This window comes from Alosa alosa, chromosome 3 (genome assembly GCF_017589495.1).
Source record: "Alosa alosa isolate M-15738 ecotype Scorff River chromosome 3, AALO_Geno_1.1, whole genome shotgun sequence".
In the NCBI taxonomy this organism is placed as follows: Eukaryota; Metazoa; Chordata; class Actinopteri; order Clupeiformes; family Clupeidae; genus Alosa; species Alosa alosa.
The window spans coordinates 4,934,521-4,952,110 of NC_063191.1; the positions used below are offsets into that span (position 1 = coordinate 4,934,521).

The window sequence follows — 17,590 nt, forward strand, 5'->3', positions numbered from 1 at the left end:
TCAATTGCACTTAATAAATGAATATACAATGCATTGCTAAGATAGAATCAATGCCCTTAGGGCCTTTAATGTACAAACCTGTCACTGTTTTCACCTCGGCACGACACCTTTCAGATCCAAACTTGTTTGACACTTCGCAGGAGTATCTTCCCGTGGTGTCCTGGTTACACTCATGCAGACACTCGAGGATGCAGGTGTTCCCGATCACTTTGGTGTTGTATCTGTAGGAGGCGTACAACTGCTTATCATCCTTGTACCAGGTGATGAATGTTTTGGGGGCCCCGGCGAAAATGCACTCCAGTCTCAGCTTCTGGCTCATTGGGATGGAAACGTCCTTCAGCTTCTTCACAAAGTGTGGTGGCTCTGAGAGAGGGTGGGCATTAAAACTTAGTAACTATTTCCACTACATGCAACGGTGTGAGTGAATCTTCAAACTCAAGCATTGAAAAAAAGGAAGCACAATTCTCAGATACTGACCTGCCACTGCAGTGATTTGAGCATAGCATACATCTGTTCCATATTTGTTAGTGATTTCACAGGAGTATCTTCCTGTAGTTTCTGCGTTGCTCTCATGAAGGCATTCCAGGATGCAGGATTTCTTAGTGACCTTTGTGTTATATCTATAGGAGGCATACACTTGTTTGCCATCCTTATACCATGTGACAAACATCTTCTGGGCTCCGGTGAAGGTACATTCCAGTCTGAGTTTCTTGGTCATTGGAACAGACAGATCCTTCAACTTAGAGACAAACTGTGGAGGTTCTGAGAGGAAACAAATTGAAAGCAGTTTTATTTTTTCATTAACATTTTATGTAAATTGAATGGACAATATTGTTTCTTATCTTAAGCAATAGCAAATCTAAAGTTGACCAAAGTGTCTTTCAGTAAAGAACTGTTTGAACATGAGGATGTGCCACTTCAATTATGCAAAGATGATAATGTACAAACCTGGAACGGCAACAATCTGGGCATGGCAAATATCAATTCCGTATGGATTGCTAACTTCACAAGAGTAAATTCCAGATGTTTCCTGGTTACAGGGATGCAGACATTCCAGAATGCACTTGTTGTTTTTCACTTTAGTGTTGTATCTGTATGATGCATAAAGTTGCTTCCCTTCCTTGTACCAGGTAACAAACATTTGTGGGCTTCCAGTAAATGTGCACTCCAGTATCAATCTCTTGCTCATTGGGATGGTGTGGTTCTTTAGCTTTTCCACAAAACGAGCTGGCTCTGTGAAAGATAAGGTGGAATACAATTTAAAGCAAGTACTGGATTGATGATAATCTGAGTTTGACGTGATATTTTTTTCAAGTATGGAAAGATAGATACCATAATTTCCCGCCTATTAACAGAGTTGACACATTGATTTTACACATATTGTCTTCAGCTATGAGGCTAATACATAGGGGCTTTACATGAGTACAGTTGTACAGTTTTTTTTCTCAATTCTTCTTTTTGATAAAAGCACAATCTGATTCTGAGTCATTTGGGCTATTGAGAGTTACGGTTACAGGGGTGCGGTCAATACACAGTGTTGTTTTTTTTAAATTCACATAAAACACTTATTGTGTGGTTTACACACAATGTGGCTAATACACGGGAAATTACTGTATATTATTTAAAGGAAAATTCCGGTATTTAGCACTTTGAGTCCCTTTTCTGGTTTGTTTTGGATGAACTAGAGTGGTGGACACCGAAATTTTGGCGATTGGTCCTGTCTCAACCTTTTTGACTCGTTTTGAATCGCCTTTGATTACTCAGAGTGGCGGCACTAACCACTTGGTGAGTTGCACAGTTTTGAAAACGAACGTTAAGGGTTGTTTTAGGACATGTTTGAGTAGCCTACAGTATGCCTGTTGGCAGCCACTCTGAGTAGTCAAAGGCGATTCAAAACGAGTCAGAAAAGTTGAGACAGGACCAATCGTCAAAATTTCGGTGTCCACCACTCTAGTTCATCCAAAACAAACCAGAAAAGGGACTCAAAGTGCTAAATACCGAAATTTTCCTTTAAGGACAAAGACAAGGATTAATGCAGCACATTCATCCACTTGGGCAGGCAAGACCTGTGAGGAAGCTTTGAGGTAATTTGACATGCCTTGACATTTTACATTGTCATCCATGTAAAACAAATATCAGAAAGTGCTATACTATGTGACCCTCCAGGGCAAATCAATTATATGGACCAATTTCTTCAAAATTGAGGGTCCCTGGAAAGACACATATATGTCAGTCTTTGGCACAAACCCAGCAAAATCAAAAATAAGAAACACCTCCAGAGCATTGTGAACATGTTCTAAAATCACTGGCCACCCTCTTCAGTCTCTGACATCACTGCACAACAAGGCAACATTAAGGAAAGCCAACTGCATCAGAAAACTCTACCCATGTCCTACATAGAGTTTTTGAATGGCTGCCCTCTGGCAGGCGTCTGCACTGTCCTCTGGCTAGGACTAGGACTAATAGGAGGAAGGCCACCTTTACTTTTGAGGCTATTCGCCTTTTGAACTTGAATATACTCTCAGCCCCCTCCTCCTCCCTCTCCTGGGACTAACCCCCCCCCCCCCCCCCCCTACACTCCTGTCTGTCAATATATATATATATATATATATTTGTTATGTCTTATATGTTGTGTTATGTCTTATATGTCACTATGCCTGCATAAGGAAAATTGCCCTTCGGGGATAAATAAAGTTTTTTGAATGGAATTGAATTGAATTGAAAAGTATATATATATATATATACTGAGAGCAGTAACAATGCCATTAGTATATTGGTTTGGTTAAATCTATTATAAACAGTTTTCGGCAATGTTAGTGTCTAAAATGTATGTCTTGTATGTACTTCTGCAACAGTGAGATACATTTGTGGTTCATGTGTTTCAAATATTACATTTAAGACTTCACCCGTCATTCAAATTAGAGTCCTTTTATAAAGCTGTTTTATAGTTTGGTTAATAAACTTCTATACAATTGATGCTGTTGCTGTTCTATACAAGTGATGCCGTTTCTTTTTAAAGTCAGCGGACTATATGGTGTATGATATAGGTTTTGGTTAGTGGACTATACAGATGATATAGGTGTTAGTGGACTATATGGTGTATATGGATGATATACTGGTCAGTGTCCACTGTCAACTGTCATTGGTGAATGTCCATTAGTCTGTAAAATGAATATAGCTCTGCACACTACACAAACAGTTTGCAAAATAAGAGTACATTGGAAACTTTAAAAAGAGAGAATGAAAACTGTTTTATATGCTGTTGTGGAAATATCCAAACATGCAATCGATCAAGTTATTGTATAGAAAATGCAATCTCATTGCATTCTTAGAATAACTTTGTTCCCACATCTGTGTTGTTGAAGTTTTTGTATTATGAATTTTTGTAGCAGAAAGTTCTATCATAGTGAGATCTTCTGAGAAAGACAATTTGATTCCCCCTGATAAGCCAGACAATCCCCAACAATGGCAGAGAAAGTTGATTTTAAGAAAATAATTTCTATGAAAAGTTATGAAATTTACATTTTCACAAATCATCTTGGCTGTCCAAAAACATGTATGTGCTAGGAAACCCTTTGCCACACATATCACAATTGATACTCGCTGCTCGCATAGTACGAGAGATTCATTTAAATTTCCCTCTGGGCACAATACAGTATACCTTACCTCCCACAATCTACAAGAGATTTATAAAAATTTCCCTCTGGGGACAAAACAGTATACCTTACCTTAGCTCGCAATCTACAAGAGATTTATTTAAATTTCCTTCTGGGGACAAAATAGTATACCTTACCTTACCTCCCAATCTACAAGAGATGTATTTTAATCTATGACTGGTCATTACATACAGTACATTGTGCTGATGTTTTATCTCAGTGCTTCATAATGTAGAGTGAAGTCCTTTTGTGGATGTGATCAGGGATGGATTACTGCACGGATCTACCAGGCCCAGGGGCCCAAGGGGTCAGGGGGCCCTGAAGCCCAAGCCATTGCATGGAATCATTGCCTCAATATCAACACGTCAGGATGTAGGCTATGAATCTGATTGAATTAAAGTATTGGCCATCCCCAAAATGCACCAAAATACAGGAAATCACATCAAACAAATTAAAAATGTTCTGGGGGAGGACCCCCAACTAGAGTTCTGCTCGGGACTGATTTTTGAGTCCCGCGCCCGCCCGCTCCCGCAATATTCTGTCCCGCTCCTGCCCGCTCCCGCCCGCTCCCGCAATATTCTGTCCCGCTCCCGCATCAATGTGTCATTTTTAGTCCCGCTCCCGCCCGCATCTGTACCATGATGTCCCGCTCCCGCCCGCATCTGTACCATGATGTCCCGCTCCCGCCCGCATCTGTACCATGACGTCCCGCTCCCGCCCGCTAAAGCCCGCATGCAGGAGGGATAGCCTATTCAGCTTTTCTTTCTGTCTCACGAAAGGAGCACACACACCTGAGAGAGACTCCAGATGTCAGTTTCTTGGTTCTGAATGTAGGCTAACAACTGAAGTAGGCCTAGTCTGCCCTCTTCCTCTGTCATGCTTTCAATTTCGAGTTTTGACAGTGAGCAGGAACTGAAGCATTCCATTTGTGACTTACAGGCAGGTTGCACCAGGCATGTAACTGAAGCATTTCATTTGTGACTTACAGGCAGGTTGCACCAGGCACAGAACTGAAGCATTCCATTTGCGGAACACAAAAACAAATTTGGAAGACTGGTCTAATTATTGTCACATGTAGACACCGCTATCATGACTGGTGACTGAAGAACGAGCTCCATGCAGCAGTGAGTTCTAACATTTTATGTTTAAAGGTACACTATGCAGGTTTAGGTATTTTTGGCGAGTTTAGAGCTCCCTCTAGAGTCGCAATGTATTTATATGTTAAACTGCTATTGTAAATAGCAAAGTTCTTGTAATAGGAGTTTTGGCGGGGCGCCACTCTTGGAAGTTGCATGGCTGGTTTTCTCGGTAGGGACTCGCTACGTCTATGCTGTATAGCTATGCTAGGTGAACGATTCGCCTATTACAAGTTTGTTTACCATCAAATTGGCTTCATAAAGGTGAAAATCTTGCATAGTGTGCCTTTAAATTGAATGGACAATAATGTTTCTTATCTTATCTTATCTTAGGCATTAACAAATCTAAAGTTGTCTAAAGTGTCAGTTTCAGTAAGGAACTGTTTGAACATAAGGATATCTCACTTCAATTATGCAAAGATGATAATGTACAAACCTGGACCAGCAACAATGTGGGCATGACAAATATCTATTCCATATGGATTGCTAACTTCACAAGAGTAAATTCCAGATGTTTCCTCGTTACAGGGATACAGGCATTCCAGGATGCATTTGTTGTTTTTGACTATGGTGTTGTATCTGTATGATGCGTACAACTGCTTCCCTTCCTTGTACCAGGTAACAAACATTTGTGGGCTTCCAGTAAGTTTACACTCCAGTATCAATCTCTTGCTCATTGGGATGGTGTGGTCCTTTAGCTTTTCCACAAAACGAGCTGGCTCTCATAATTATTCTAATGCTTGGTTGAATTTCCCATTGACCTGTGTTCTTTAGAACGTACATTAGCATATGTTATAACACCTATGAAGTAGATCCTTTTTTTTTGGCGGTATCACACTTGTATATTAATTCGCTCAACTCCTTGTGAAGTTTAAATTAACTATCATGTTGCATCCAAGCTGTAAAATACAGACGTTCAGAACATAGCAACATTTAACATGACGGAGGTGGCTTTTAGCTAGTTGGATGGCAGTAGGCTAAGTAAAATAGCGATGTTTCAAAGTAAAGATAAGGTTAATCAGACTCCTGGGATATGGCAAAACAAAAGATGCTTGACAAAAGAAAGATGGAACGACTGGCCTTTGGTCGTAGTTGTAGCAACCATCCATTTAAAACTAACGACTGGCCTTGGTCCATAGCAACCATCCATTTAGAACTAGTAACGGCAGTTTGTCCTGCAAGTTGAGAAACTAGTTGATATGTGTCAGAAAGAAGTAGTTCTACAAACAAGACAGTTTTAGCGATTAAAACGTTAAAATTGTAACAGGAAATGAGCACAACGCAAGTGGCAACAGTCGAATAAGCAGGATAATGGACTCCACGGTGTTGAATTAAGAGAAATGAATGTAGAAATGAATGCACTCCGCTGCGCGCCGGGGCCGTTTTACAACCTCAACTGAGCATTCATTTCTGTTAATCGAACGCTGCATCGTCCATTATCCCTTATGCAATTACTGGATTGATGATCATCTGAGTTTGACATAATATTTTTTTCAAATCTAGAAAAATAGATTCTGTAATTTCCCGCCTATTAACGGAGTTTATACATTGATTTTGCAAATCAATGTATTTTACAGCTTGGATGCAACATGTTGCCATGTCCCGTGGCATCAAGGAAGCAAAAAAGGAATACACTCACAAGATAACCACCCACTTCAAAGACAGCAGGAACGCACAAAGCCTATGGCAGGGCATTCAGGCCCTCACGGACTACAAGCCCGCGCCACAGAGCTGTGAGAGCAACATCCCTCTGCTCAACAACCTGAACCGCTTCTTTGCTCGCTTTGAAGCACAAAACAGCACCTGCCCACAGAAGACACATCCCCCTCTACATGAGCAGCCCCTGTGCCTCTCTGCCGACAGCGTGAAGAGGACACTTGCTGCTATCAACACCCGTGAAGGCAACAGGTCCAGACAACATCCCAGGTCGCGGCGCTGAAGGACTGCGCGGGGAGCTTAAGGATGTCTTCACAGACATCTTTAACACTTCCCTGAAGCAAGCCATCGTCCCATCATGTTTCAAAGCTGCCACCATCATACCTGTGCCGAAGAAAACTGCTCCATCCTGCTTCAATGACTACCGCCCTGTGGCACTGACACCCATCATCATGAAGTGCTTCGAAGCGGCTTGTCATGTCACATATCAAAGCCATTCTCCCCCCACCCTGGACCCCTTCCAGTTTGCATACCGAGCCAAGCGGTCTACAGAGGATGCAATCTGCTCTGCCCTCCACCCAGCCCTCACCCACCTGGAAAAAAGAGACTCATATGTGAGACTGCTGTTTATAGACTTCAGTTCTGCATTCAACACCATAATACCACAACAACTCATCTGCAAACTTGACAAACTGGGACTCAGTACCTACCTCTGCAACTGGCTACTGGACTTCCTCTGTCAGAGGCCCCAAGTAGTAATGTGTTGGCAACAATACCTCAAGCAGCATCACACTGAGCACAGGGGCCCCCAAGGCTGCGCGTGCTCAGTCCGCTGCTCTTCACCCTGCTGACGATGACTGCACTGCAACCTACAGCAACAATCACATAGTGAAATTTGCTGACGACACAACTCTGGTGGGTCTCATCACTAAGGGCTTAATTTGAGACTCAATACAGGTTGGAGGTCGACCATCTGACCACATGGTGCAGGGACAACAACCTCCTGCTGAACGTCCAGCAAGACCAAAGAGATTGTTGTTGACTTCCGGAGAGGTCACACCCAACACCTGCCACTGACCATCGACGGTGCTGTGGTGGAGAGAGCGAGCAGCACCAAATTCCTGGGGAATCAGTGAAGACCTCTCCTGGACCACCAACACTGCATCACTGGCTTAAGAGAGCTCAGCCCGCCTGTACTTCCTGCGAAACTCAGGCGAGCAAGTGCTCCACCAGCCATCATGACCACATTCTACCGAGGCACCATTGAGAGCATCCTCTCCAGCTGTATCGCTGTGTGGGGCGAAGCTGCACTGAATACAACAGGAAAGCCCTGCAGCGCATAGTGAACACAGCTGGAAGGATTATTAGTGCTTCACTCCCCTCCCTGAAGGACATTTACACCACCCACCTCACCCGCAAGGCGACCAAAATTGTGAGTGATGCAAGTCACCCCGCTCACAATCTGTTTGATCTACTGCCCTCTGGGAAGAGGTACAGAAGCATGCGATCCCGCACTACCAGACTCACCAACAGCTTCATACACCAAGCTGTAAGGATGCTGAACTCTCTCCTCCTCTCCCCCTCCACCCTCAGCTACATAACATCCTGGACATTGGACCCAAAATGGTCGCCTGCACTACTCCACTTGCACACTTGCACACTTGTACACTTTACAACTTGGTGTTGTTGTCCTGAAAACACAACACTTCTGCTGCTCTTACATAACTTGCACCACTATGCCACTTTCTTTCTTACTTAGGTCAAACAGAACTACCCAAGCCTTTTATTGGCCTGACTTTGCACTAGTATTTTATTGACTGTCTATGCACAATTTCAACCAAATTTTGCTGCTCTTATTTTTTCATTATTATATGTGCCCTCTTATTTACTTATTTACTTACTTTTTTGTTTACTTGAATGTTATGTTTGTCTGTGGACCTAAATTGGCAAAATATGTCTTGTCTTCACCGTGGGATAGTGAGAAACGTAATTTCGATCTCTTTGTATGTCTGGAACATGTGAAGAAATTGACAATAAAGCTGACTTTGACTCTTTGACTTTGACTTGATGTTTTCTTCAGCTGTAAGGTTAACACATAGGGGCTTTACATTTCTTAATTATTCTAAAGCACACTATGATTCTGACTCATTTGGGCTATTGAGAACTACGGTTACACAGGTACGGTCAATACACAGTATTGTTTTTTTTTAATTCACATAAAACACTTATTGTGTGGTTTACACACGATGCGGCTAATACGCGGGAAATTACTGTATATTATTTAAAGGAAAATTCCGGTATTTAGCACTTTGAGTCCCTTTTCTGGTTTGTTTTGGATGAACTAGAGTGGTGGACACCGGAATTTTGACGTTCTGACTCGTTTTGAATCGCCTTTGATTACTCAGAGTGGCGGCACTAACCATTCGGTTGTTTTTTTAATTCACATAAAACATTATTGGTTGCTTTACACTCGATGTGGCTAATACACAGGAAATTACTGTATATTATTTAAGGACAAAGACAAGGATTTATGCAGCACATCACATGAGGGATTCATCCACTTGCGGAGGCAAGACCTCTGTCTTGTGTAGTCAGTTCTATCAGAAGCTAATTTTTGCAGCACATTAGGGATGGAAATTAAATATTTTGTCCACTTGCCACTGTGGAGATTCCAAAATCTACCAGCCACTCAACTTTTTTTACCTGCCACTAGAAAAACTGTATGAAAATGTGACCATGTAGACATTTGCCTCAATTTCAAAACCGGATTACTCTGGAACAGCTAATTGTATAGGGGAATTCTTTACACCTTTGTGTTCGGTAAGTTCTACTGTTTATTCTGATATGCTGTTTGTAATTTCTTGAATGAAGAGTTTGTGAGATATTACACCATGACGAATGAGTGTGGAGATGTGCGTCCGTCCATCATAGCAGCATGTCATAGTTTTCCGTGAAGGTGTCACAGGCTGATTAAAATAGCTATACAGGCCACTTTTCACATGAGAATATTAGTCTGTGAAGATACAACACAGATCCACAGATCTCGCTATATTAATGTTTATGCAGTCATTCTGAAATAGTTAGCAGTAACACGTGTTCTTAATGGTAGTGGCAAAAAGTGAAGTGCTGCACCAGTGCCCATAGGCTATTCTGCTGGCAGCGGCTCAATGGTAGGCCTAGTTATTGTAGATAACTACCAAATCAGCGCAATTTACTCCTATAGGCTGGTAACGTTACATGATCCCTACAGACACTTTATTATTTTTAACCGTCAATACCAGATCTGACAAGTTGTGGTATGCTAGCTTTATTTATTTACCTGCCACAGGGGCTGGTAAGTTGACCAAATTCCCCCGCCAATACACAAACCCGCATTTGGCAGGTGGCGGGTGCTAATTAGCATCCCTGCAGCACATGCTATATGAATGGAACGCTTCAGTTACATGCCTCGTGTAGCCTGCATGTTAAGCTGTTTCCTATCAGCCTCGTGTAGCATGTTAAGCTGTTTCCTATCAGCCTCGTGTAGCATGTTAAGCTGTTTCCTATCAGTCTTGTGCGCTCTCCAGCAGGGTGCACATGCTATATGAATGGAACGCTTCAGTTACATGCCTCGTGTAGCCTGCATGTTAAGCTGTTTCCTATCAGCCTCGTGTAGCATGTTAAGCTGTTTACTATCAGCCTCGTGTAGCATGTTAAGCTGTTTCCTATCAGTCTTGTACGCTCTCCAGCAGGGTGCAGGGAGGGGCGCAGTGGTGCCACAGCGCCCATACCACGCTTCGGTCAAAGTACCCATGGTGCTACTGTACAGCGTCCATACAGTACCACGCTTCGGTCCAACTACCCATGGTGCTACTGTACAGCGTCCATACAGTACCACGCTTTGGTCCAAGTACCCATGGTGCAACAGCATCCATACCACGTTTCGGTCCAAGTACCCATGGTGCAACAGTGTCCATACCACGCTTTGGTAGAGATACTCACTTCCTGTCAATCATCATTATTCCATCTAAAATAAAGGCAAAAAATACATATACAGTATATAATATTGCCAAAGTATTTGAAGAACTCATTTATCGTTTGTATTTGATGGTGATAATGGATCTGTGTTTTAAGGGATCTGATGGACAGTTTTTGAGATGTTATGTTGGAGGTTATTGTTGCACCATGTTTCTTGAGAATATGTGTTTTGGGACTGTGCAGAGAGACCACTGTATATTCTGCACCTCTCCTGGCAGGGATGATTTGCAAATTCAGGTTGAAATACCAGCTTAGGTTCTGAAAAACACCATCCTCTACTCTCTCATACCTCAGATCACCCAGTAGCACTTCAATAATCCCAGGCATAATAGTTAACAATTTCAACTTGATTGATACATAACCTTGAAACCTGTTTTATGAATCAAAATTCCCTGAACAACTTGTTGTCATACTTTTCTGGAGATGAAGCATGGTCATGCCCAATTTAAATTAAGTCTGACCACTCGGCGGCCATCTTGGTAGCAGCTTTTGGGCAGCTATTTAGGAAGTTATATTTCAATGAATAGTGAGGCATACATAACTCCAAATAGAGAGGTCATATTGACATAAAAAGTACATCAGACAAATCTGTGTTTATAAATATCAAGACAGGACACACCACAGAAAAATGGGTGCGTAAACCCTGAACCTTTGGATTGTAAGATGAGTGATGTACCACTCTAACTGTTGACCTACAAGACATTTGTCTGCACAGTACCATTGATATTATAGACAAATTCACATGAAAGGATTCACATATTCCATTGATTTGATTGGTCAGGTCTACCCAATTGTGTCCAGAGGCATTTCCCCCCAATATCAGTTGAAACACACCACATCATCATGTCCCAACTGACTCAAATTCTGAATACAATTTAGTCTGGCTACGTCAATCTAGTACATTTGATTATTACAGCAAGAATTCAATGTCAGTCAGTGTCATTTCATGTCCCTAAGGTACCTCATTTGAGAATCTGCTGTGTGCTTTCATGTTTCTGGGTGTTAATGTTTTTTGTCTGCTGCCTTTCAAGTGAAAAATATAATGATAACTGGAACAAAAACAATAGGATTCTAGCTTTGTTAATTGAACTGCTAAAAACAAAACAAAAAATAATACAACATTAATCCAGCAGCTCCTTAGTATCTCAGACTCCAAAATCAACAAGGAAGAGTCCCAACACTGGTTTCGGAATGCACAATAACCAGAGCTAATAATTGCTGTCTAACCACCTGCTCTGGTTTGTGGTTTAGCATTGCCAGATCCAACCCAATCAGCGTATGAAGTAATAGCCCAAAGTTCATTATATATATATATATATATATATATATATATATATATATTATCATAATTATCACACTCTGATAACCAAAATCAAAATCAACACTTTACATTTCAGAAGCATTGGCTTTTGGCAATCATAGGAACATAACTACTCTGACTGTAGAGTTACTTAGGTTCTCAAAAAATACCACTCTGCAAATACAAGGAAACTTATTTGCACTTCAGTCACAGGAACATAATTACTCTGACTGATGCCTTAGGTTCTCAAAAAACACCACTCTGCAAATACAGTACAAGGAAACTTATTTGCACTTCAGGGGCACGTTGGAACATGGCACATCACAAACCAATCCACAGAGGAAACGTGTAACATGTTCAGTGCACTTTGGTCTGCACTTCATGACATTTTGGGGGTGGGGCGGTAGTATTGCAAATGCTTGTGAACCCCTGCAATAGGGCATGCAATTTGTCCAACCTTCATGCATGCATACCTCCATGCTGTTTGCTTGCCAATGAGTGGTGACTCCATTCATTAGGTTGCATTCCATTGGTTAAGATGTCGAAAGCGGAACTGAAATATTTGTGTTGGCTTCATACATTGCTTTTTTCCACAAAAAATGTCACAGATATTGCAGTCTGAAAAACGAGCTCCATGCAACATGTGAGTGCCAATGATCATGACCACCATGCCTTTCCTGAGAAATGCTCAAACATCTTCAATGTTTCAAGAAATGCCCCATGAAAATATTCCCTGAAACATTCTGGCAATGCAAGACTGAATGCAGACTGACCTGTTAGCACTCTGACATTAGCATAGCAGATCTCAGTCCCATAAGCATTGCTGACCTCACAGGCAAAAATCCCAGAGGTATCTTTGTACTCATGAAGACACTCCAAAGTACAAGAGCTTCCTGTGAACTTTGTGCTATATGTGTGTGAGGCATTGATTTCCTTCCCATTTTTGTACCAAGTTACAGACATTTTTGGAACTCCTTTAAAGGTGCACTCAAGTCGCAATTTCTGACTTAAAAGGATGGTGATGTCCTTCAGTTTTGTCACAAAATGGGCAGGTTCTAAGAGGAACAATATTTTGATTACAATACGTTACATTAGTGTAAAGTTACATTACATTATTTACATTAGTGTAATTACATTAATTACATATTGTCAGCGAGGATAAATAAACTTTTTTGTAATCCATTTAAACATCAATTCTGCAACTCATCCTCTGTTAATCAACATGATATTTACAATCAATTATCTATTACATGTAACACTAATTCTAGCTGTACAAGGGACCTCAAAATAAAGCCAGTAAGCTTAGTAAAAATGGTTGTATAACTAGAGAAACTGAAAAGTGACTAGGTTTTTGACTAATTTTGCACCAACCTGTGTCTATGCTGACATGAGCATGACAGATGTCGGTGCCATAGGCATTGCTAATTTCACAGGAGTACTTTCCAGGAGTCTCTTTATCACACTCGTGAAGACATTCCAAGATGCAGGTGTTCTCAATAACTTTCCTGCTGTATCTGTACGACCCATGGAGCTGCTTGCCGTCTTTGTACCAAGTCACAAACAGCTGAAGAGATCCCGAGAATCTGCACTCCAGTCTCAGTTTAGCGTGAATCGGAATTGAAACGTCGCCCATCTTCATCACAAAACAAGCAGGCTGCATTTTATCCTGTCTCTTGGTACAGCCTTCAGGTTCTAAAAAGAGTGATAACCAATAAAGTATGGCAATGATCTCACAGAGTCTGGTTCTACCTAGACTGGCTTCCCTGGCACACACGTATTTAGACATTGATGCAGAGGGCAGGGTGGCACGGGATTATATGCGTATATGTGGGCAGGGTGACACGGGATTACAGGAAGCAAGACAATACAGTTACAGCAAGCACCGAGTAGGATTGTGTTCACTCAAGGAAGTACTGTAGTTCAAGAGTATCTTGGCATTTTGATGAAAGATGAAAAAAATCAGCAATGATTGGGCGAAATGTGTTGGATACATTAGATTCCTGTAACTTTTGGAAGTTTTGGAAGCTGATTGGAAGTTTTGGAAGCTGACTGGAAGTTTTGGAAGTTGATTGGAAGGGTATATCTGCTTGTGAACACATTGTTGGACATCATACAAAAGTGCAGTCAAGAGTTAAATGTTCTCCCTTTTAAGAAAAAATGTCCTTCACTCACTTCATAAAGAGCAGGTTCTGCAAAGACCAAGAAAACCATCAGGTGGGATATTGAGTCTTGTAGACTTGGGTTGAGATGGTTGTTCTTTAAAGATATCTTGTTTTCTCCATATCTGAGAATCAGACCTTCACCTTTAATCCAAGTTAAAGCCTAAAAGCATTCCCTTCAGAATTATTTCTTCATTGTTTTGGATGAAATATGTTTTTTTACAGGTCTATTTTGCAAGAGAGAAACAAAATGACGTATCACAGATCTCAGATTCATGAGATGCTGGGATACCTATCTCTAAGTTTTACACATGCACTCATCCCCATTCGATTTCTTCAACCCACAAAAGAAAACAAGTTACTTCAGTTACAACCAGTTTAAGAGCATCAAAAGACAATTTGTGGGTTTATTATGGGATGTCTCACAGGCACAATATCTGGCTGAATTGTCCATCTTAAAATATAACACACAGGGGTCGGAACTACCCAGTATGCAAACTTAGGCTACATGAAGAGGCACCATGATATGTTCCATACCATGTGCTCCATGCACACTCAATTCAACAACACCTTTAAAGCCACATGATTAACTATAACATCTTTAAAGCCACATGATTAAAGGTGTTGGTTTCATGCTGTATTGAAAACGATGAAACTATACCTCAGTCTATCTGTCTGTCTGTCTATCTGTCTGTCTGTCTTGTCTTACTTTCTGTTTGCCAGCCTGTCTGTCATTAAACGTTTTACACTATAGACAATAGTATGCCAAGCCCAAAATGTACCTCCATTACAGCTATACCACACATGAGCATTTGTGTTACCAGCGTCACGTGCCTCTGCAACAATCCTTGTCTCATTGAAATTAGCCTATATAATGTAAAGACTGGTCATATCTTCCAAACCAATATCCCTTACTGTCTAAAATGTTGTGATGTTTTCCAGAGTTCAACTAATGGTCCCACTACCTGGTGTTTGTCCACCTGACTCTCAAGACAAATGTGATGCTATCTGCCATGCTCATTTTAGATGTTGCTATGCATGGGTTTACAATGTCCATTGACTCCTTGTCACTACTCCATTCAAAGTTATTCAAGAAAAAAACAAGCATACTTAGTGTCATCATATTATTTATTACCATACCATTTCACTGTTATAATACACTACCACACCGGAAAGATGTATGCACAACGAATTAACCGAATCTCTTAATGCTATATCCAGAAATGTTGTTTTAAAATCCAGTCATGTTTGTCGAACACTGTAGGCACAGGATTGTTGCTCCCTATCTTTAATTCATGTTGGATGAAATACACAATTGCTCTTGTGTAATACACTACAAACCCTGAAAGATGTTTACACAAAGAATTAAGCAAATATATTGATGGGATTAAATAGAAATCTCATCACAATTACTTTGAAACTGTTATATTAAGCCAGAAAAACAACTACCATAGGATGTCTAGATACGGGGATTTTAAAAGTAATGTCTTCTTAAGAATGGTTGGTGAATGAGGTCCATTGTCACCTTAACTGTTGACAGGGTTTGGTAATAGGCAATTACATTAGCTTGCATTGTTGTTAGCAATAGATTCATTCAACATGTAGATTACTGCCACTTTGCCTGCATCACAAAAGAGGGAAAACATGCTAGCAGCGTACCATTGAGTCAATGGAGGAAATTGCTACCAGTCACACTTTTCCTTTGAATTCAGATGGGGTTTAGCTTGTTTCTAAATGGTTTCAAGGTTTTTACGTAACTGTCCAATGTATGTTATCTACCTACAGTAATTCACCCTCAAAATCCTGCTGTTGAGGACATTTGTCTGGTAGCTAACATTTAATGTTAGCTTCATTACCTTGCTAACTAGCTAACTTTATATCATTAGTGTAGGATACCTAACTAATTCACATTACTTGTTACAACTGTGTATAAGGACATGTGAAAAGGAATTAAATATTTAATCATGTTAAGGTTTTTTCTCTACTCACAGAGGTGCCTCCATTAAGTTATGTTCAATCAAAGTCGTTTGCTTTCCCCTTCATTGGGGTTATCCACCGCTTGGGGGCAGGAAAATGATGTTAAATGTACTATGTAGGAGGTAGAAATGACATACTAGTCACTGGTACTGATTGGCTAAAGGGTGACCCAATGCTGATTGGTTGAAAGCTGGCCCAATGCAGATTGATTAAAGGCTGGCCCAACTGTTTCAAAATAAGGACTTGATTACTAGAAACAACCCCCCAATGGGGCTTAGCCAGATTCTATTCACAAAGTGAATTTGGTTTTTCAATTTGGTTTTTAACACGCTAGCCTTTCAATGTTTTTCCTTAAAGCAACACCAAAGAACTTTCCCTCTGTCGCACGCACGCTATTTGTTTATCCAGCCCCGGCTTTGCAAATAACGATGTCCACAGACAAGGTAAAATATTTTGCATGACTTATAAAAGTACGATGTATTGCGACATCAGATGCAAGTCAAATTTGTAGTTTCTTATATCTCATTCCATCAAACTACAGATCCGCTACCCGATCTGGCAAACTTACATAGTGCAGTTATAGCCAATAGAGGGCCGCGTAGCAAATGCAGAATTGCCGTTCACCCTGTTACGAGTTGATGAACCACTGAAACGATTTTGGAAACATTATTTTAAGGTACAAAAAACTCTTTGGTGTTGCTTTAAATACCTTCAGGGCAGTACCAGAGCTAAACTTAAAAAACATTGTAACATTATAACATTGCCGATTTATGTGAGTCTTACATTTTTAAGAGAATACTCATTCTTTTTGTTGAATATTGAATTAATATTTGAAAGTGTCTGAGATGGTAGTGTTGTTATTAAGACAGATAACATCATTGGTTGCTTGATTGTCATTAAAATTACCATATCATTAGGCCTAGTAACGAAAGTAGATGGGAAGACTGCAAATGATCAAAGTAACAAAACATTGTATTTGTTTTATACAGTACATGTAATCACTGCTGTTAAAGTAGTTTAATGTACATTAAATGACCCCAATGCAGAGAAAAGCATTAGTTGCCAACGAAGGGATAGCAGGTGGTAGTGGGTGTCCGAGGTGTCCTGATATACAGAAATAATTGAGGAGACGGGGGCAAAGACCTCCCCGATGCAAAACAGAGTGGAGTTTTCTCCACCAAGTTACATTACATTACATTACATTACATTACATTTGGCTGACGCTTTTTAACCAAAGCGACTAACAACATTGGTAAGTTGGTAAGTTTCAATTTATGTTTCAAAGTGTTCAATTTGTTGTACAACTTTCATTGGTTACGGAAAATGATGGTGGGTATCTTGGTTTGTTACAGTTGATTCTACTGTTGTGAAGCCTGCTTGTTGTCAGTTCAATCATCGTTTACATTAATATGGGATGGTGATTCTTTTTTTTTTTACCAGATCTACTTCATAATGCCCCAATATAGAATTAATAGCCCCCTGCCGGCCAATTAGAAAATAGGACTTCTTGTCTCTTGGGGATACGTTTTCAATAATATGACTTGTAATTTTTTGGTAAGTTGGTATACCATGATTATTGTAGTTAGTATTATTAGTATTATTATTATTAGTATTTTCAAATTACTAATGACTTTGAATGAAATACATTTTTCACATCAGTATTTTGTATTTTATTTTGTTACATTTCAC

At 40.5% G+C, this 17,590-nt stretch overlaps 1 protein-coding gene across 3 annotated transcripts in view; it reads right to left on the minus strand.

Moving 5' to 3' along the window:
* Positions 1-17,590, minus strand: part of LOC125291691 (titin-like) — a 55,769-nt gene that overhangs the window by 31,055 nt on the left and 7,124 nt on the right. For 2 of the 3 annotated variants that reach the window (XM_048238524.1, XM_048238525.1), the window contains 5 exons: positions 13,137-13,457; positions 12,539-12,820; positions 949-1,233; positions 478-762; positions 79-363 (listed from right to left, as the gene is read on the minus strand). In XM_048238524.1, the coding sequence (XP_048094481.1) occupies positions 79-363; positions 478-762; positions 949-1,233; positions 12,539-12,820; positions 13,137-13,457 (1,458 nt within the window). The remainder of the gene's footprint in view (positions 1-78; positions 364-477; positions 763-948; positions 1,234-12,538; positions 12,821-13,136; positions 13,458-17,590) is intronic. The other variant, XM_048238526.1, reaches the window with a different exon arrangement.